We start from the raw sequence: 21,664 nt of genomic DNA, 5'->3' as shown, positions 1-21,664 counted from the left end.
GTAAAACTAAGTGCCTTGTTGCGAAGCATCTGAAGGGGCAAAAATGTTCGTTAATTAATCGTATAAGCAAAAATGTTCGCTGTACAAGTCATGTTAGTCAACATGTTGGCAATATTAATTGCTTATGTCAGCTGACATGTCACCTAATATTTCAGAGGGTAGGTAAAAGTCGGCTAATCCGGTCAACATGATGAATGGTCGTTTCAAACTCTATTAAGTATTATGTATGCTTAAGTATTACGCATTTTATTTAAATCAATCAAACGATTTATTAATGTTACATATTTTTAAAGATTACGCTTCTATAAGCTGGATTTACTTTCGCTATTCTTCTGTAACATTTCACTTAGGTTACATGCATATTAAGGCCGGATACGGTTTTCTTATATAATAATAACAATATACCAAACAACCACACCAATTACTTAATTTAATACTTAATATGTATTGAAACGCGACACCATTTTGAAAGTTTTTTTTACGATCTTTGGCTTTTGAATAAGTTCATTTTTAAGTTACTTTTCGAAGCTCGTATTACTTATTACCCAGCGAAAATAGTTAATTTACGACTTATTATTATTACACAGCTTTACTCTGAATTTAAAAAAATATGTGAGCTTTCCATTGATTAAAATAATCCACGTAACAACGTTGGGTCGATCGAATTCATCGGTTTTTCGCGCCAAATACGCCCTTTTGGCTATTCTACATAATTATATTCACAAACAATTTGTACAAGCTGTTATTCATATAGTTTAAAAGGAAAGAAGTGAACGTGATAATCCTTTTTTTTATAATAATGAGATCGACAACCACATCAATTTCGGTCTCAAACTTAGTAATTCCCTATACTATGAGTACACCCAGAACACCAAAACCAATTTAGCAAAATTTCATTTGCTACTTGTCCTACTGGGAATCAAACCTCGAACCTACTCATCCAGCCTGCATTGATGCTAACCGTTTGAAGCCACCTAGGTTGTCAAATATTGAATATATCATCTCATCTTTGATAAAAAGTGTGAGCGACACTGTGATGATGCTACCTCCTTGCATCGTCATTCCGCCTTTTTATCACCTTTTCTCTGGTTCCTGGCCACTTGTTTTAAAATTTTGAATCGTTCTTTAATTCCTTTGCCACGCCTTATCATTTTGTTTCGTTCCGTCGTCACTCTCTGCTTAATCGCTGAAGCGAGCAGTGCTACTCGTCTAATTTTTACCCGTTTACTAGTAACCAAAAATCTCTTGTCCGATCATTGACTTATGTGTCCGATAAACATTTAAAAAACCACAAAAAACTTTAAAATATTTTTTTTATATATAAAACAGGATTTATTATTATTATTTTCACTATCTCATTTTCCTTTTTTCTGATTTGTGGATTGACACACGTAAGAGTTGATTTATTTATTAAATTTAAATTTTTCCTGTACTAATACGGGACACTGGCTTTGTTTCAGAATTTAATTTTTTACAAACGAAAATAAAGCCATCTGATAAATGTGTATCGTATACTATACGTGTTCTATTTAGTTCAGTTGATATAAAAAAATCGTTGGTATATGTAAAATAGGTACTTTAATTCAATAGGTATTGAATACAGCGGTTAACTAAACTGCCTCTGTGGCCGAACGGTTACCATGCCGGACTGCCACGCAGAGGTCCCAGGTTCGATTCCCGGGCCGGGAGAAATATTTGTATGACCTACATTTGTTTCTCTCGTGAGTTTGGGTGTGATTTGTGGTTGTCTATATGTGTGTCCATGGCACCCGCGACACAGGGTTTCCCTAGTGCGGGGCTATGTTGAGTGTGTGTGTGTTATTATTATTTTGTTGTAAAATTTCAAGGTAAGTTTGAGATTTTTCTATCGTAAAAATTTTTACGAATGGTGTTTTCACACCATGTAGTAACCGGTGTATATCCTCAAGTTTACTATATATTTTTTTCCAAAGTGATTGGTTCAACACTTTCACTGTTGTGCGGAATCAAACAAAGCCATTTGAGGTTGTATACACTCTTAACTATTTCTCACAGGTGCTTCAATGGCATCGCAAGGATAAACGTTCGTATTGCTGTTTGTTATTCAGTGGTTTTGTTGAACGTTTTACTGTTGCTATCTCCCGAGAATAATGTAATGTGGACACCTGTAAAAACTTTGCTACAGTGTCATTGATTAGAAACTAGTATGACATAGAAATCGTTAGCTCGGTGATTAATGTTCGAGACTCGGCGCTTTTCCTTTTTAATAATATAAAAATCCTGGCAGCCTTAGTGGTTTGACTTATCGCCTCTTGAGCAGAGGCTGTGGGTTCGAATCCGAGATCGCATCTCTGAATGAATGAAATTGTTTTCACAATTTATATGCGAAATTTGGTTTGAAATTTATCGCGAGCTTTTCGTTGAGGGAAAATAAGATTCGTGATGAAACTTGCAAAGCGAAGAAGGTTCACAAACCTGGGAAAACGTGTGAAGTCCCCAACCCGATTTGGGCCAGCGTGGCGGACTATGGCCTAAAACCTCATCTGAAAGGAGACCCGTGCCCAGCAGTGGGACGTATTATGGGTTGACAATGACATCAGTTCAGCTGTTTGAAGACCATCTAGCTCTTTTCCCAGTTAGTATAGGGATATCGGTCATAGAATGAATATTTATTTTACTTCCACTTGATCGATTGAAGTTTGGTATTTAAAATCAGATCACGCTACATTAATATGATAATTTTAATTTGTCTGCAGACTACCCAACTTTTCGACTACTTAAGAGTTGTTTACGAGGTTTCCTTTTATTTTAAGTTCTATATACGAAATATAGATACATATACTGAAATTAATAATAATAATAACTATTGATAGACATTACAAATACTATAGGAATAATACAGTTAATAATACTATAGGAATAATACAGTAATTATTAATTATTTATTGATTGCTCGCTAGTCAAGCAACATCCAGACCCCACAAAAGGATTTAACCTGTGTTAGCATATAGTTTAGTAGCAGCAGAGCTCCTTGCGAAGGAATTTGTCCAGGGAAGTACCTTACCTATGTCTGCCGCCAAGCAGTAGTGCTCGCTTTACTATGTCCCTGTTTCGAAGAGTAGGTGTGCTGGTAGAATTATTAGGCACTTGGGACTTGTCAATTTATGTCTCAGGGTGTCGGGCGTAGTTTATGTGTCTCTCAGATCTTCTCTGAGTAGTACCCACGGCTTGTCGGTCCCGTCACTTGATGTTATAAAAAAAATTATTTAGGGTCTTAACTAGAATGTAAACTTAATTATTATGCAAAGCGTAAACACATATGTATTTATTACACAAAATTTTGATCAAAATAGAAATATGAAGTACATAATTTTAATCATTGTATTTACCATATTTGCTTGATGAAATAATAATGAGTATTCAAAATTTGACTCCAACAAAATACGCAAACGAAACTTTACCTTATATAGTTACAGACCCAAGAAACGTGGATTCTGTTTAAAGGAAGCAGAGTAGTATATTTATAGTTTGAAGTCATTCTTTCCTGATAGGGCGTAGTAATTCTTTGACAATATAGATTATAAAGTTGTTTTTGCTAAGAAGAGTGGTACTCAAAACCATTTGTTAGTCGCGCGATGAATATAAACGAATGGCCGGTCGGTGTTTGCGATGCTGCCGGCTGCCAGTTTTTGCCGGCAGGAATGTATAATGGCCTTCGTCGTACCTGAGCTAATCGCGCCCGAAGCTTCTTTAATGATGCTATTTTGTTTCGTATTCTTATTCGATGGATACAAAGTCGTTTGTTACATGAATAAGGCCTTCCCTAGGTAGATACGTCCCTGTATAGTGGAACTATAAATATTACTTCTTACGTGCATATCACTGTATTTGTGTGTGTATATTTTTAACCACACTTGTCCAAAGGGTTTTTTAAAATGTATGTTGAGTTCCAAGTTCTTGTAGTGTGTTATCTATTTGGTTTGTTATTATTGCTTATTTATTGGGTGGTCTTATTTTATTTGCATAAATGTGTGTTATCTATGTCCATGTCTATAATAATTTTTGAGATTAATTCTTGTGTGCTTCTTGTGAAAGAGTTCGTCCAGGGAAGTACTGCCTCCTTACCTATGTTTTTCTTTTTTTATAGTCCCGCACTAGGAAAACCCTGTGTCGTAGGTGCCATAGACACGCACATAGACAACTACAAATTATACTCAAGAGACAAATAAGTAGATATAGGCCATACAAATATTTCTCCCGATCCGGGAATTGTCCTCTGGGTGTTAGGTCTGCGTTGTAGGCAGTTAAATCTGCCGTCAAGCAATAATGTGAGTGTTACTGCGTTCCGGTTTTGAATGGTAAGTGTACTGGGGAAATAATAGGCAAATGAGACTTGTCTTGAAACTTGTGTCTCTGGGCGGGCGCAGTGGCAGATTATTGCGATTTAAAACTCAAGAGTGACACTGAAACTGTCATGTATAGGCGTGGCGCTCGCTACCAGGTGCACGATTTGTTCCTCACGTCCCTTGATATCATAAAACAAATCGTAAGGATTTCTTGTGACCTGCATGAATAGAAACAGTAAATAAATCTCATTTAGGCTTCGAAATTCGAAAACCCTCTGTTGTTAGCCCACTGGTGTAGCGATCAATAAAGTAGTGGCTGAAGGACGTCCGTTACGTGACAGGCACACAGGCACTTTGTTGCACTTCCTGGACGAGTCGACCAGTTAATTTAACCAGTTTTCATTATCATTCTATAAACTTTAAAGCTTAGTTTAAATTCTAAAGAACTTGAGTTAAAAGAGTTTAAAATGTTAGTACAACAGAGAGAAGATGTCACAAGTAATCTAACTCAATTAGTAGAATTCTACTTCCTTCACCAAAGGCCCAGAACAGATTTCCAAATTTTTTGGCTCACCGCCCTAATTTTTTATATATTTTTATATATGTGTTTAAAAAAAACTCAACCACAAAAATAGTTGAAAACACTTATTTTTTTATATTAAAACAAAAAATCACAAGCAAAAAAAATTATGTATATGTAATGTAGTTTATACAGATAATTCACATTATTTTTTCAAATGCGGTAGCACGCCCAGCCCTCGTAGACAGTATTAATGCCCCCCAATTGCTTCCGAGGCGCCTACCTAGGACTGTTCAGCGCCCACTTTAAGAAACCATGGCCTTGAAGAATAGAAGTGAGTAAATAACAGTCACAATTTATATCTAATTTTCTTTTCGCAACAATTATGTAGATTTTAATTGAAACATTCATTGTTGTTGAATGGATGGTGGTTGAGTGAACAAAAACTTTCATAGATTTCTCATAGAGGCGCTACGGCAAAAAATCCGCAAAAAAAAATATGTAACAAACGCTTAAAAAAAATCATAAGGTTCTGCTGACTCGATCAGTACTTAGTGCGGTCGGCCTGGTTTGGCACGGACGAAGGTTCGAGTCCTGTTCCATTAAAGGAATTTTTCTGTGCTCGATCTTTGTATTAATAATTATAACAATTACTTGAATAGGAAATGAAACTATTTTTCCGGATCGGTTTTTTCAAACAAACCAACGTTTTGGGCTCTTTCCAGGTCCTATGGTCACGGGTGGGAAGGTAAAGTTATAACTTATGTCTAACATTGATGCAAACCTTTCATTCAATTATTTACTCTATTATTTGAACTATTTTTCACTGTTTTTTACAAAAGTTATTAATTATATACCTATTTTAATGTTTGTTACGCTACATATGCTTTACAAATTATTTTATTTTAACAATCTAAATTTTATGTCATTATTAACGCTAATTAGAACAATTTAAAACATTAATCAGATAATACATATAAGAGATAATATAGATCCGAAAAAATTGTTTAATTTCCTATGTATAACGATCGCGAAAATCTAAGAACTCGATAATTACTTCAAATTCAATATTTATTTTAACTTGTTGTTATGCATATTATAATATTTAATACCAATCCACGCTTACATCGTTTAGTAATAAATAGGTAGCCCATAACCAAATACATTCTTATTACGGTGTACCACTCTCCTTCCTTATAGTTCAATTAGGTAGTTATGAAAGTAACTAATACAATACACAATGCCGTTCGAAGCTATAAAATTAATAACATGTGTAAATTACCCAGATGTAACGAGTAGGTGCCGTTACCATATTGGTCTACAATATACATAAAGAACAGTAATCGGAACTGAGGTAGTTAATTTACCTAAAGTATGAACATTTTCTTAGTATGGACATACCCATTTCGTCATCAATGCGTATAAAATTTCTATACAATATAAGGCAACGAATGAAAAAAAAAAAGAAAAAGCTGCAGCAAGCGGCGCGGCGGCGGGCTGCGGCGCTTTATAGAAATGCAATATACTACAGAACATTGTTATCTACTAAATAAAGTATACGTTCCTTCAAACAATTTATTTCATTTTTTTTAATGTCCTCTTTTTTTCTAAACATTCCAAAATATATGTAGTATCATGTTTATTTTTTAAATGGCTAAAGTATTTAAATACATACGAGTACCTATATTTTTTGGGATAATAATTTGTAGCAAATACTTAATAGGAAATAATAATTACTTACCATATCATGTATATACATAATATGATCAATTATTTGTAGAGAATTTATAGAAGGGAATGTCCTTTGTTCTTTACTTTAATTAAATTAGCTCCCTCAATTCCAATCCATGATAGTGAGGCAAGAAATCCTATCCTTGGTGTAATAGGGCCACATCTGCAAAATGACTTCTTTTTAGGACAGGTTTTAAGATTCTAACAACGAAATTAGTTGGTAAATTTTGAGGGTTGCTTCACATTGTCGCCACCGGGCACCGGGTCGGTGCATTAGGCTGCCTTTCCACCAGAGATGTGCGATAAATAAGCAGATAAATTAAATTTATTCTGTTGGGTATAGCTTTACAAATTAATAGGTTGGGTATAGCTTTATAAATGAAACTTTTTTCCGGATTTAAATCGCGTTTTTGAAACAAACTGACTTTTCGGGCTCTTTTCAGGTCCCATGGTCACGGTTGACTGTACGGGGATGGATTACATGGGACCTGTAAAGGGCCCGAAACAACGGTTTGTTTGAAAAAACAAATATAGGCGATTCATTTCCTATGTGTAACAATCGCGAAAACCTAAGAACTCGATATTTACAAATTAAATTAAACAAATCATTAATTTCTTTTTATCGTATCAAATTATCATTTATCGTATTATGTATATCAAATGATGGGACGAACAAGTCGTGCGCTTGGTAGTAAGTGTCATGTCACTTAGAGCTTTATTTGCAAAGAATTGATGAACACTGCCAGTCCGCTTCTCGCACTTAACTTTTCAAAAAGGTATATTATCTATTGCAGACAAAAAAGATATTGCTGGATAGAGTGCAATAAAATAATGTTTTTTTTTAACATTTCAATTGACAAGATGATCAAGTCGTGCGCCTGGTGATAAGCACACCCATCCTTATGGGTTGCAGTTGCAATGCCACTCACAGTTTTAAATTGCAAAGACCCGAGGGATACTGCCACTGTACTTGTCATCCTGAGACATAAAGTTGACAAGTCCCACGTGCATGTAGTTTACAGCCCTAACCCTTCTCAATTGGAATGCAGTAACACTCACATTACTGCTTGGCCGGAGAAATAGGTATGGCGGTAGTACCAACTACCTACTTCCCTGGACAATCTCCTTCGTGAGCAGCAGACTGCTTTATTTTCTATATAATATATATAGAACCATAACAGTTACAGTGCCACTCAGAGTTTTAAATCGCAAAGACCTGAGCCGACGCCGCGTGTGAGCGTGACCTGTACGGTTGACTGGTCAGTCAACCGTGACCATGGGACCTGTAAAGGGCCCGAAACGTCGGTTTGTTTGAAAAAACAAATATACGCGATTTAAATCCGGAAAAATAGTTTCATTCCTAGTGTATACTTCCTACTTTTACTCGCGTTGCATATAACAAGATAAAAAAAATCTTAATATTTATTTCATTGAATGTCATAATGTTTTTACTACCACGATTTTCATATAATTATTTGTTGTGAAAGTACTCCACTAGGTTTTTATTATTATTGATAGACGAACAATATAAAGAAACATTCCTATGATCTGACGGAATTCGAACCAGCGAACTCTTATCAACTGAGCTACTTAAATTTGAGCTACTTGACAGGGAGGTGACCCCGGTGTGGCAACAGGCGCTGGTTTGTGTCCAGTCCGATCGAAGTAATGTTTTTTCTGTTACTCGATCTTTGTCTCAATAATAAGAATAAACATCTTCTAAATCTAACAGCGCGTATTGTGTGGCCTTCCAGGTGGCTATAGCGTGTGAACAGCATTCGCGCTTGACCGGCTACGCTATAACCAAGTTCCATTTATCACCAACACGATCGCAAACACGTAGCGCTAACTAAAGAATTATGCTTTAACATACTTTTAACGCACTAATACAATGAGAACAATTTTGGCTATTGTAGGTAAGTACAATTTCTAGCGGTCACTCGGAATGGATGGAAATATTCTTTATGTAATTATATATAACACTACTACTTTAATTGGAGTAGAATATCAGAAGTAAGCAAGCGTATGTCTTTTCTGCTGTCTGTATAGTGTTAAATGCGTTTATGATGATGTTGTTTTATGTCCATGTCTTATTGTGTACGCAAGTAGGTTTAAATGTGACACGATACAATTATTATTAATTTAAAAAAATATTCTTTCTTTAGATCGTTATTACATTAGTTTTGTACATATAACAATAATAGGCTTCTGTAGTGAACAAAAATTTAAAATTTTTCTACAATTCTGATAGATAACTTCGGAAATCTTCTCATATTTAAACATACTACAAATGTAATCTTAGAACATTTCAAATATCCTAACTTATGTATTCCTTAGTAAATAGGCACGTCGTTGATTACGTAAAATTTTTCTCTCTAAACGGATTTCAGGAAGAGTGCTTGGAAGTGAAAGACTGCAAAAATAATACCCAACCACAATATAGTTAATTCTTATAGGCGATTTAAACCACAAAAGGTTACAAACTTACTGTAAGCTTCGTCCGTCTAATTGCACACAAGTTTAGCATCCCGTGATTAAAAAAAGCAAATTGTATGTTCACTGCACGCGTTTTCACTTAACACAATGCGAATATGGCACTCACGGCGGAGAGAGCTTTATTTCGTGAGAAACTAACACTTGAGCGATGGTTGAACGCGTCTTTTCACGGCGAGGGGTGCGAGACAACTGACGACCGGCGTTCGATGGTGCGGTCGCCGGCGCAGCCTTCACTGGAAGAAAGTTCATCGAACGAGCCAGCGCCGTCGCGAGGTGTGACGCGCACTAGCATGTGAGAAAAGTCGCGCAGCACTCGGGAAATTCATTAACAGTGAGGTGTCAATCATAAGAATGCAAAAATTGGAAGACCGGTAAGTATACATTGCTACTGATTTACGAAATGTTTATTATATGAACCTACGTTAGCTATGTTTTTATATTACCTGTACGAGTATTAGCTGAGACTGGTGACTGGCACCTAGTAATAGTACTTACGGAATACCTTTTTTAATGAGGTAACCAATTGAGGACAGTTTCAGAAGGCCATTTCCAAACTTTTTATTATTTTACGAAAGCATTAAATTATATGTATAATGTATGACGTACGTATTTACGTACATGTATAAGGCAATGAATATAAGTAATTAGTTAGTGACAATTACTAACGATGTCATCTCTATTAATAAAGGAAACTAGGGATTGAAGCGTAAAGAAAAATTACTTTAAATACGAAAAAACAAAAGAACTGCAAAAACAAAAATATTTTATATCGTTATTCTTTGTTCAAAAAAGTTTACTAAGAATTATGGAGTTGCCATTTTGTTTTTTCTAATAATTGTGAAGAATCATTTATTGCCACAAACCTTTATTTAAGAAGTTCAGGTCATGTTTAGGTTTTTATAAATGGCGTAAATTTAGGCGAAAGTAAATAATGTACTGTGTGTAACCTATAAAATGCGGTTATTCGATTTTTTGTGAGAATGGACTTTATTATTTTCACGTATTTAGCAATGAAAACAAATTAAATGGCAAACTCAAATACAATATGTCAATAAATGTCAAAAAGTTGACACGGAACGGATGCGAATCGTGACTTTCATTTCTTAGAAAATTAATGATAATTGTTACTGTTTTTAACAGACTAGTGTTGCTTCGAATAATTATTGAACAATGCCGAAAGTTTCAAGTGAGTCCGCTAATTTTTATCGACTTTAGAAATTGCTAGCGCATTTCAAACATTTTTAGGTTAGAACCCTCTAAAATGTCAGCATAGTTGAAGATTTTATTATTTTCCTTTATTCAAATGGCATAACACCCTATTCAAACAATTAAGAACCGTTATAATTCTATAAAAGTAATTCTAACTTCTTATATATGGGAAAAATTGTTGCTATGTCATGCATGTAAATACGACAAACAAATTGTTTTTGGGGGACTACAGCCCATCATTACCGGTAGCACTATTAATTTTACGTATGAAATCTTCTTGTAATGCAGGGAGTTATTTGGTGAAACATTTTCGTACCTAACATAAATGTAAATGTATTTTTATTTAGAAGAAACAAAACAGAATTTGAACGCTTTTCTATCTTTGTCTGTACATAAATGAGTACCATGTGTCAACCTCTATAGACCACGATAGTAACAGTAAATGTTATGATCTTTATTTTTCCATGCACCTAGTCAAGATAAAGTGGGGTAAGGAGTTATACCCTGGTGTGGAGGTGAACACAGATGATGATCCTGTGGTGTTCAAGGCGCAGATTTTCGCACTCACCGGTGTGCAGCCTGAACGACAGAAGGTTGTCTGTAAGGGCATCACTTTAAAGGATGACAGCTGGGGCAATTTTAAGTTGACTAATGTGAGTTGATCCTAAGATATTTCTTGAAAATTCTGCTCTATAGCTATGTAATGATGAAGACAAGTTTTCTGGAAAGTTCTCTAAATTGTTGGTACCATAGTAGTGCAGTAAAATAAGGATAAACTTATTAAACTTTGCGCAATGCACTTATTCAGTCTTTTTAGAATAAAAATAACTTGGACCTTTACAACAGTGAAAGGACATTATATGTGTGCATGTTTCATTATTAACCTCATTGTCACTGTCCATTAGGTGAGATGGATGCACACTTATTTTATCTATAAAAAAGAACCCAAGTTTTCACCAAAAAAATGTTGGTAAATATTTAATTTATTATTATTTGCAGAATGCCTTAGTATTGGTCATGGGTAGTAAAGAGGAGGATGTACCGGCTGCACCAGTGGAGCAGACCAGATTCGTTGAGGACATGAATGAGTCAGAGCTTGCCTCTGCTGTGAGTGTCTACAGCTTGTATTAAATATAATAGTTGAAATATTGTTCAAACAGACCTGTCTCTGGCTCATTTGAAGTTGGTTTTTTTAATTTAAAAATGTCCAAAGAACACAAATTAAATTGGTACCATTGGTTTCTTCCAGCTGGATCTGCCTGAGGGTCTGATCAATTTAGGTAATACCTGTTACATGAATGCTACAGTCCAGTGCCTCAAAACTGTGCCAGAGTTGAAGAATGCACTCCTCTCTTATGATAAATGTAAGTTGTTTATGCACATTTTTAAGTTATTACTTGCCTTAAGTCATATGAAGTATTTTCTTATTGAATTGTACATTATATTTTTGTAGTCAGAATTAGTGAATTATGGTACTACAATAATAATTATGTTTAAATTCTTTATAGAGTTGCAATGAATATTCTGTTACTGGTCAGCCTGTTCTTCTATTTTTGACGGAATACCAAATTTTGAATCACTATTCAGCCGAATACCTAATAACATTAAAAAGAAATAAGAAAACATGTTGTAAATAATAATGTTACTTTATTAATATTTGCTTCTATTCTTTTTTAAAACATCTAAATAAAACATAACCAAGTTATTTCTCTAAGAGATTAAAAAAGGTAACATCAAATGAAAAGTACCTACTGTATACTTATGGCTAAATAAACGCTAACAAAATTAACCAAGTATTTAAAATCAAAATAAAACAAAGTTATTGAACTGAAGTGGAGTAAATAATTACATTCTTTATTGTGTAAATAAAAGCCCAACCATCATTGCAGATAGCAGTCTGTTACATCATACCAAACCATATTTTCTTTGTTAATTTAAATTATGCATTTTAGAATTAAAGTGCCTTTATGATTCATTGTCAAAAAATATTTGTTATGGCTATAAGTTATACTTGGTTTGACCGAATATACTATTTGTTTGCAATACTATTTTTTATTGTTTCTTCAAGTATTGCGTAATTTAGAATTTAGCTACTGGCAGTACCTCGTATTAAAAGTGGAAAGTATCAGCGTCGACCAGCGGTACGGCGGGCGACCTGACGTCGGCGCTGAGCGAGACGATGACGGCGCTGGACGGCGGCGGCGCGGGCGCGTGCGCGGGTGCAGCGGCGCGGCTGCTGCGCGCGCTGCACGCCACGGCGCCACGCTTCGCCGAGCGCGGCCCGGGCGGCGGCCTGGCGCAGCAGGACGCCTCCGAGTGCTGGACCGAGATCGTGCGCGCGCTGCAGCAGCGCCTGCCCGCATCGCCCGGCTCCGTCAGCGCCGACAGGTAGGCCTCGACTGCTCCGTTGTAGGGTGGGATGGGATTTCGTGCATCATAGCAACGCGGTGCGTGTGTCAATGTTAATAAAAATATATAATCACATCCCTAATTATTTCAAAAAATTTTGAAGAATGAATGGACTTCGACAAACAGTTAGTTTTATTAAAAAATAACTATTGTAATATATCACAATTTCTCGACACTGCTATAAATACTAAATCTATGCTGTAAACAAAGTACCAAATGGTTATCTGTTAACTATTTTAGTATTTAGTTGTTATTCGGTAGCAGTAGGGCTCCTTGTGAAAGAGTTCGTCCAGAGAAGTATTGCCACCTTACCTTTTTGAAGGATAAGGGTGCTGGTAAAATTACAGGCACATGGGTTTGGATATCTCATGGTGACGGGCGCAGTGACATTGTGATCTTTTCGATTTTAAGCTCGTGAGCGGTACTGCAACCATTATGGACAGGCATATAGCTTACTATCAGGAGCACGACTTGTTCGCCCCGTCAATTGATATTATAAAAAAAATATCAGATTAATATTTTAAAATTATAATTTATTTTTACATGTCAACGTTTGAATGTACTTATAATTTATTTTAAGCTATAAATGTTTTGATAATGTATTATAAATTATAGAAAACTATAATATATATATCAACTAATTACGTTCAAGCTTAAAATGTATTTAAATTGTAAGTGTAACTTTTCTACGCTCTTACGGGGTGTTACATGTATATACCTACCTACCATAGGCGTAAGTTTATTAATCTACGATCGTGTGAAATGCAAATAAATGAATATGAAACGGCAGTCATAAGTGGTCGTAACACTATTCATATGAGAAATAAATCCGAATTTCGTTTCCGATGTAGAGAATATGTTCAATTCGGACCTTTATATTCGCGGATCAAAATAATAACAGGGGATGGAGGGAAAGTGCATATATCTATACATATAAAATGAAATCATAAGTGAGTCTGTACATTTGGTAATAATTGCATAGAACATTGCTATGTTGCCTTAGTTCGTGATTATTACAAAATGTTTCTTTGGCAGTTCATCAGTAGAATGTGTGACCTCTTTATTTCTCCTGCGTTTCCGTATGTACAATAACAATGCCGTGACGGTTGAAAGGACACATAATTAAGGAAACCACTCAAACGCTTTATACTACAGCATCAGAGTGGCCAGAATTTTTAACATCTAAGTGTACAAGTGATATCGCTACGTTCTCGGATCGGATTCAACGCACTAGCGACGTCGGTTGATCCGAGTTTTCAAGACCTATGTATGTCGTAGGTGTGTTGTAGAAAGGGCGCCATTTCGTAAAATTTTTCAGGGGAGCTTGTTTTAGATTTTAACGACGTGTTTTAAAATATTTTCGTCCTGTTTTATAATTCAGTCTCGGTTTTAATTAATTTAATTTAAAACATGACGTATATATTTAAAAACATTTGTGAAAAACTAAAACATGCTCTCATGAAAAATCTTTCGAAATGGCGCTTGCGCCATTTCTACAAAACACCGACGATATGTTCCCGGATTCGAATTGAACACAATTTGCAAACGCCTTTAGAGAGCAGTTACCATCTTGTGTTCATTTGTCAGGTCGTCGGTCGTAGAGCAGTACTTCGGCGGTACATTAGACGTGGAGCTGGTGTGCACGGAGGCGGACGAGCCTCCATCGCGCTCCAAAGAGTCCTTCCTGCAGCTGTCCTGCTTCATCTCGCAGGACGTCAAGTATCTGCAATCTGGGCTCAGATCTGTTAGTATGCATTTTTGCTTTTTTTTTCATTGTGAATTAAGAATTTTTATAAATTATTGACTACGGTGTTTTTATTTACAGAAAATGTCGGAACAGATCACAAAAATGTCACAAACACTAGGGAGAGACGCTATTTACACGAAAACGGTAAGTGGATTTTATTATTTAGTTCTACAACTCGCATTAGCTATAACTGTGTCCGAACTTCAGCCGGACATCAATTAGGTCCTCACGTTCAACAGACAAATTCACTCCAAATCTGCTACACGTAAATCCATAATAAATAAGTAGTTCAAGTTGAATGTCATTATGTTTCACCACCCTGATATTCAATTATTTTTTGTAAAATTACTCCACTGGTTTGTTATAATGATTAATACAGAGATCGACAACTTAAAAGAAAATTCTTTCGATCCTGCTGGATTCGAAGCAACGTCTAGCAAACCGTGCTAATTATATCCAAAATAATATTTTGTTATTTTCCGTCCTTTGTCATTCAAACAAAATATCAGTGGCGAGGCGTCCATATAACTCTATTTCCACAAAACACCATTATGTGTAGAATATGTTGACCTATGAAATGAAGTGAACTAGTATCTTGTATGCTAATAAGCGTTGCGTTTAAATGTCGCCAAGGCGCCTTTTTAAAGGGAAAATAAATGTATGTTAAAGTATGTGTTTTTTGTTTTTTCGAAAAGTTAAAGCTTCGGCTTTACCCAGTGGCGGATTTGCCCTAAGGCGCAGTAGACCCGGGCCTAGGGCGGCCAATCGTGACAAAAAATTAACTGATAAGAAGAAATAAAGTTCCTAAATATGCCAAAGGCTTAAGCACATTATGGTGGGCCGCACTGCACCGCATCGTATAACAATAATCTTCCTAAAACACTTTCGTGCATTTCTATGTATAAAACATGGATATGTTATATCGCCCGCTTGCCAGAACAACGTGTTATCTCTAATACATTAACATATATAAGTAATACGTTGTTCTGGCAAATTATATCTATAATGTAATATATAATCACTACATCACTACGTCTGTCTGTCTGCCTAATCGCGATAAAACCAAAAACTACTGGATGGGTGCAGGTACAGGCTACAATATGGCCTACCACGGCCAAGACTGCAAATCCGCCACTGGCTTTGCCAAGGAAAATTTTCACGCGTCGCCACTGCAAAATATGTTACATATTTAATAATCAACACAAAGATCAAGCATAAAAAGAAATTCCTGCGATCCAGCTGGACTTGAACCAGCGCCTTCGCCTTACCTTGGCCATAGCTCTCACAACTGAGCTACGAAATTAAAATCAGCCGACCTTACGAATTTCTCTGTGTGCTTGTTGCAGATCTTTTAGTGTGCGTTATTAATTTGTTGTTGTTGTTAAATAGTCTGTATGGTCCATTAGAATTTTGAATGCATGTTCACAGTGTAAAATCAGTCGACTACCCGCATACCTCACCGTGCAGTTCGTGAGGTTCTATTACAAGGAGAAGGAAGCGATCAACGCGAAGATCCTCAAGGACGTGAAGTTCCCACTCGACCTTGACTTGTATGAGCTCTGTTCGCCTGAGTTGCAGGAGCGACTCGCGCCTATGAGAAGTAAATTTAAGGTACCAAATATGGCCTGGACGAATGAATTAGGCCTTTTGTGCTATACGTTTACAGCCCGCACGCGCATTAACCGAATCATCTGTTCTCCATCATCATCATCATCATCATCATCATCATCCACAGCCTGATTTCACCCACTGCATAGGCCTCCCGAAGTTTGTGCCATCCGTTACGGTCCTGTGCTACCGTTGACGCCCAGCGACGCGTACTATGTCGTCGACCCATCTTGCAAAACCCACCTATTATCACCTTGCCTTGCTGTTCTTAATAGATGTCACTATTTGTAGTATTCGGAAGCAGAATGCATTGCGCATGCGCATGCACAACGAAATTGAAAACAAATACACTCTAGTGTGACTTGTAAGCTAGTATCTGCGCGACTAAGTAGTGTACGTTCCATTAAGACACGCAACTCATTATTTGCTGGAAAAGCAATGCGTTCCCAGCTCTAACTTTCAACGGTAGTAGGTAGGACCTAATGTAAGGCAAAGTGTTCGCAATTTCACCTATCAATGGAATATTAAGTTGTATCAATAAATAATAATAATAAATAACAAATCTTTATTATCTCTCACAAACTCTTACAATAATTATATTACAATACTGACTTATCTAAATACTGTTACATCATTAAGTCTGTGTGAGAGACTGGTCCGTACTAGGAGACCTGTATTGAATATATGTTATTTTGTAGGAATTGGAAGACGCCAACGTGGAGTCATCGCTCAGCGTGCGAAATAAGAGCCACGGTGACAGTAATAAAAAAGAGAGCAAAAGGAAGGCAGTGCTGCCTTACTGGTTTGAAGATGGTGAGCATTATCTTGAAATACTTTATTTCAAACTTCAAAAAAAAAATAGAAGTGCCTTAAGACTCTACAATACCTCAGCTCGAGTTCGTCCAGGGAAGTAGGTAGTGCCACCTTACTTATTCCTGCCGCCAAACGGTAATATGAGCATTACTGTGTTTCGGTTTTGAAGGGTAAGGGCGCTGGTGAAATTACAGGCACATGGGACTTTTTGACTTACGTCTCATGGTGACGGGCGCCGTAGAATCGCCCCTCAGATCTCAGATGCGATTTAAAACTGAGCGGTATTGTAACTGTCAGGAGAGGCGTGTCGCTTACCACACACAAGGCGCGCACGACTTGTTCGTCCCATCACTACGTATCGTAAAAAAACGAAATGTTTAATTTCTTTTTTTTTCCTAGAAAAGTATAAAAGTAAATTTTATTATTATGCACTATTATAGATGATTAGTATTCAATGTATGCTATATGTATTTGAAACACTTCCATTATAATATAATATTCTTTGGTTGCACCCTCTTTCCAACCTTTAACTTTCTATTCCAAAGTTGCCTGGTATCAATATGCAAATTAGCTATATAAATAAATAAATAACGCACACACTCATAGCCCCGCAATAGGGAAACCCTGTATCGCGGGTGCCATGGACACATACAAATTACAACCGAACTCACGAGAGAAATAAATGTAGGCCATACAAATATTTTTCAGACTAGCATGATAACCGTTCGGCCACGTTGAGGCAGTTAAAATATGGCCTCTTATTGTACATTAGCTTATTTTGTGATACATTACTATTCTGTGATGTGTTTGTAATTTTGTAAAGTGAAAAAAAATATATTTCATTTATTTGAATCCTTTAAGAGAACAAAAACTACCAACCCGCTAAACGTTTGGTTACTATCTTTAATTGAAAGTCCAACTGTACATCAATATACTCGTAAAAACAACACAATTTTTTGATTATCCAGACATAGGCAGCAACAACAGCGGGTACTATCGTCTCCAGGCAGTACTGACGCACCGCGGGCGGTCCTCATCATCGGGACACTACGTCGCGTGGGTCAGTCGCGGCAGTACGTGGCTGCGATGCGACGACGACGCCGTTACACCTGTTACTGAAGAGGAGGTGCTCAAACTCAGCGGAGGAGGTAAGATGTCATGATTTAGGAATACTGTACGTGGCATATACAGTTGCGATAGTATGTCGCTGTGACGCGATACACCTGTTATTGAAGAGATGTGCTCCAACCTAGCGGTAGCGGTTAAATGTTATATAATTTACAACAGTACGTGACATGAATCAGTCGCGGCAATAAATGGCTTCGATGTTACTTTGTGTTCATATGTTATTATTAAGCAAGTACAGTACGTAGTATGGGTCAGTTGCAGTAGAATGTCGATGTGACATGCCACGCTTGTCATTGCTGTCATTGAAGAGATTATGCTCCAACCTAGCGGTAGCGGTGGGTTGTTATATTTAGGCCAGTAGTGCGATTCACGTAAGTTCAAGCTATCAAAATATCGTTGAAGATACGTAGTCGTTCGATCGAAGTCCTATCCAAAATGGGTATTCACGTATCACTTGAACCAACGTTTATATGAGTAGAATCGAAACGTAACGACTAATGAACGACATCTTGGATTGTGAAAGTTGACATTTAGTCGTCGAAAGTCTATTGAAAGAACTGTCAAAGTTTTAGCAGAATACGTATGACTTGTCGTTTAGAGTCGAATTATATATATGATATATACATATACCAGAATACCCTTTAACGACATTTGGATCGAACGACTTTAAAATTGGACTCGTTGACGTTCACTGTCACACGTGAATACGAAAACGCAGTTCAACGACTGAATCGCTAAAACATCGTAAAGGTTTGATTACGTGAATCACCCCCATTGGGGGGTACGTATTGACGTGACTTGAATCAGTCGCGATAGTATGTTGCGTGACACAATACTGCCGTACGCTAAGTGACAAAATATTTTTTGAGATATCATAAAAAACCATAACCTAGTTTTAGAATATTATTCAATGAATGGTTAGGGTAAGTTCCGATAAGTCGAACTAGGTAACTAATTTTAACTGTTGTTAAAAGATAAATTTGTGCTCATTTAAATCGGATATTTGACCATTTGTCACTTAGTCGCGTTTTCGTTAGTGGGCGGCAGAATACGCCTATTATAGAACAGATATATCACTTGCCTTTACGAGAAAATTACTGTTTAGCCTTAGTCGCACTAGCCTATTAACTAGACCCAAGGAGTGGTCTCTACTTATTCTTATTATTTCAATTTCTTTCGCAGGAGACTGGCACTGCGCCTACCTGCTACTCTACGGGCCGAAGATTCTAGAAATCCCTGACGAAGAAGAACCGATGGTAACGGAAGTGAACGAAGACACCTCTGGCAATCCGCCCACGGCACTCGCATAATCACCGCGGAATCCGCTTCAAATAAGGCTGATCGCGCTTCACATATTATGTTTCCGCCCATTCAGGACTTGCATATTTATTATATTATATATACATATATATCTATAGCAGAAATTCATTGAACATCGTTTGTGTTTTAGTACAATGCATTTACAATGATAATGGTTGCCTCTTTGTAAGACCTTTATAGGAAAATATGAACTTGTTATAATCCTGTACATTTGTTTCATGCAAGGATGTTTATATAAAGTCGGATTTTTAATTAGCTGGATGAAACTGACTAGCTACTGATATCACATTGTAGTGTTGCCATTATATTGTTTAGTGGTGTGTAACAGAAATGATACGTTAGTTTTGTTCAGTTAATCCTTAATCCGTGCGTGGCCACCATAGTTTTCTGTCTTATATAAAGTTGTCACGTTATTTTTGTGCTTCAATTTATGTAACACCTCTATTTGATAGTTTAGGAATTGTAAAAAAAACATCAATGAAATTATATTACATACAAAAATATACTAAGTAAGGGCGCTTTCAAATCAGACACTTGTAGAAGTGCTACAGTGGCGCTGCAGCCGCGCAACTACTAATTTGTATATAATACTGCTTCTATAGCTGCAGAGCCACTATTTTTAACCGACTTCAAAAACAGAAGAAGGTCATCAACTCGACGTCTTTTTGTTGTATGTATGTTACCCGTTAACAGATTTTGATGATTCTTTTTTGTTGGAAAGAGGATATCTCGGTAGTGGTCCATTTAAATTTGAAGAAAATATAACACCTCTAAGTGTGGCAAACTAGGGGATGAATCCGGTTTCGCGCACTTTCCGGTGACCGATTTCAATAAAAGGCAAAGGGATGTAATTCCACAAACATTTCGGGTAGGTTTTTTAGTAGTGCGATTATGCAGACTAGGTAATGTACGAATATCACAGTAGCGGCGCGACTGCCGCAACATTGCAGGCTCTACAAGCATGTAATTTCAAGGCGCCCCAATGCTCAGATTGTTGGTTTTACCACCCAAATAGGAACAGCACTTGAAAATCCTTTTGAATCCACTAGTGGAACCAACAGTCAACAAAAAGTATACAGAGTCCAAATAGTTCATTATTTTATTTAACATACCTACAATGATATTATTTACCAACGTTATTAAGTACTCAAAGATAGATAAAGCATGTAGTTAGCAAGTCGTGATGGAGCCCGTTTATTTTGTGGCATTTGAAATGCTGACTTTGATTGGTTAGACAATTTTGTTAACTCTCGGATAAAATGCCATTAAGTTCTCTTATACATTATATTGAATTTTGTAAGACTAATAATTACTAATAAATGATCGAAAATTAATTATTTGTATTCTTTAAAAAAAATAGAAAAGGAAGTACATTAATTTGCTAGTCTGCGAACCACGTGATGGTTAAATCGTGCAAAATAGCTACGCTTGTTCTGAAATCTTCGGCCGAAAGTCGAACAATCGACAACCCCAGAGGATGCCTCGTAGAGAGGCGAAACACGTGTCGGGTATATTTCTGTGGCTCTAGTGAAAAGGGATACGAAAAACACCTAACGCTTAATATCATGTTATGTCCCTTCTAAAGTTGGCTTTTTTTACTTGTCCCCCTTTTCACTAGAGCCACATTTTTATTTATGATGGTGGTATCTGTGACTGTAGTTGCGCTCGTGTAATTTGTTTTATTAATTTTATGCAGAGAGAAATTTTATTTTAACCCACGCTGGTTCGCGGAGTAGCAAATAAATTTACTCCTATTAACATGGACTTCCGCCAGAGAACAAAAAAGTAACGAGAACGGACACTCCGCCTCTCTCTGGCTTTAGACACCACACCACACCCCAGACATTGACGGTCACATTCACTAAACGGTAATAAGGCTGTCGCCGAGACGTTTTCGCGTTAAGACGACTTTGATATTTAAATATAGTTTCATTATGAAACTTGTACGTTAATAACACCAATAACATCATTTTACGTTACTATATATAATGGATGTGAATAATGCTGTGTACGGCTGTTTATCGTCATCTAAACGGGATAAAGAGAGTAATGTCTTTCGTTTTCCGAAAGATGAAACAAAGCAAGTAAAAAAGACTTGTCTAAGACTCATTAAGTTATAGATTTTTTCGTTTATTTAGTGCAGAGTAATACATAATACAGATTTATTATGTCAATATAATGAGATGCCATAACTTTGTGAGCTAGTAGACAAGGGTTCTCGAATTTTCAATTTGAATTGCCGATAAATATTACGTAGTGAATATACCTAATTATTAACTTGGAAATGCTAAACCTGGACGCGCAATTTCAAATGCCTTAGTTACCTTATTTAAAAGTATATGTCCAAAATATAACATT

General features: G+C 36.5%; 2 protein-coding genes across 3 annotated transcripts in view; one reads left to right on the top strand and one right to left on the bottom strand.

The window, feature by feature from the left end:
* LOC113230633 (ras-related protein Rab-23) overlaps positions 1-9,278 on the bottom strand; it is a 65,374-nt gene extending 56,096 nt beyond the window's left edge. Inside the window, exon 1 of the mRNA XM_026464631.1 lies at positions 9,065-9,278. The gene's annotated coding sequence lies outside the window, so the exon portion shown is untranslated. The remainder of the gene's footprint in view (positions 1-9,064) is intronic.
* Positions 9,279-9,333: 55 nt separating this feature from the next.
* On the top strand, positions 9,334-20,630 carry LOC113230632 (ubiquitin carboxyl-terminal hydrolase 14). 2 transcript variants are annotated; one of them, XM_026464630.1, is made up of 11 exons: positions 9,334-9,443; positions 10,756-10,934; positions 11,281-11,388; positions 11,531-11,645; positions 12,411-12,669; positions 14,278-14,434; positions 14,516-14,581; positions 15,866-16,048; positions 16,744-16,858; positions 17,827-18,006; positions 19,169-20,630. In XM_026464630.1, exons 3-11 carry the CDS (start codon positions 11,299-11,301, stop codon positions 19,294-19,296), a joined length of 1,293 nt encoding a protein of 430 aa, XP_026320415.1. In that variant the 5' UTR covers positions 9,334-9,443; positions 10,756-10,934; positions 11,281-11,298; the 3' UTR covers positions 19,297-20,630. The 2 variants fall into 2 exon arrangements, with proteins under 2 accessions (XP_026320415.1, XP_026320414.1); XM_026464629.1 differs by lacking the exon at positions 9,334-9,443 and adding an exon at positions 10,222-10,258.
* The last annotated feature ends 1,034 nt before the right edge of the window (positions 20,631-21,664 follow it).

The sequence above is a fragment of the Hyposmocoma kahamanoa genome, unplaced genomic scaffold (assembly GCF_003589595.1).
Source record: "Hyposmocoma kahamanoa isolate Upper Pololo Valley unplaced genomic scaffold, ASM358959v1 64, whole genome shotgun sequence".
In the NCBI taxonomy this organism is placed as follows: Eukaryota; Metazoa; Arthropoda; class Insecta; order Lepidoptera; family Cosmopterigidae; genus Hyposmocoma; species Hyposmocoma kahamanoa.
Note: the sequence above shows the minus strand (reverse complement) of the source record. Positions and strands in the feature narration are given on the sequence as shown.

Coding starts and splice junctions, on each gene's coding strand:
- LOC113230632 (XM_026464629.1), top strand. Junction 10,935..11,280: donor GCAATTTTAAGTTGACTAAT/GTGAGTTGATCC, acceptor TATTATTTGCAG/AATGCCTTAGTATTGGTCAT. Junction 11,389..11,530: donor AGTCAGAGCTTGCCTCTGCT/GTGAGTGTCTAC, acceptor GGTTTCTTCCAG/CTGGATCTGCCTGAGGGTCT.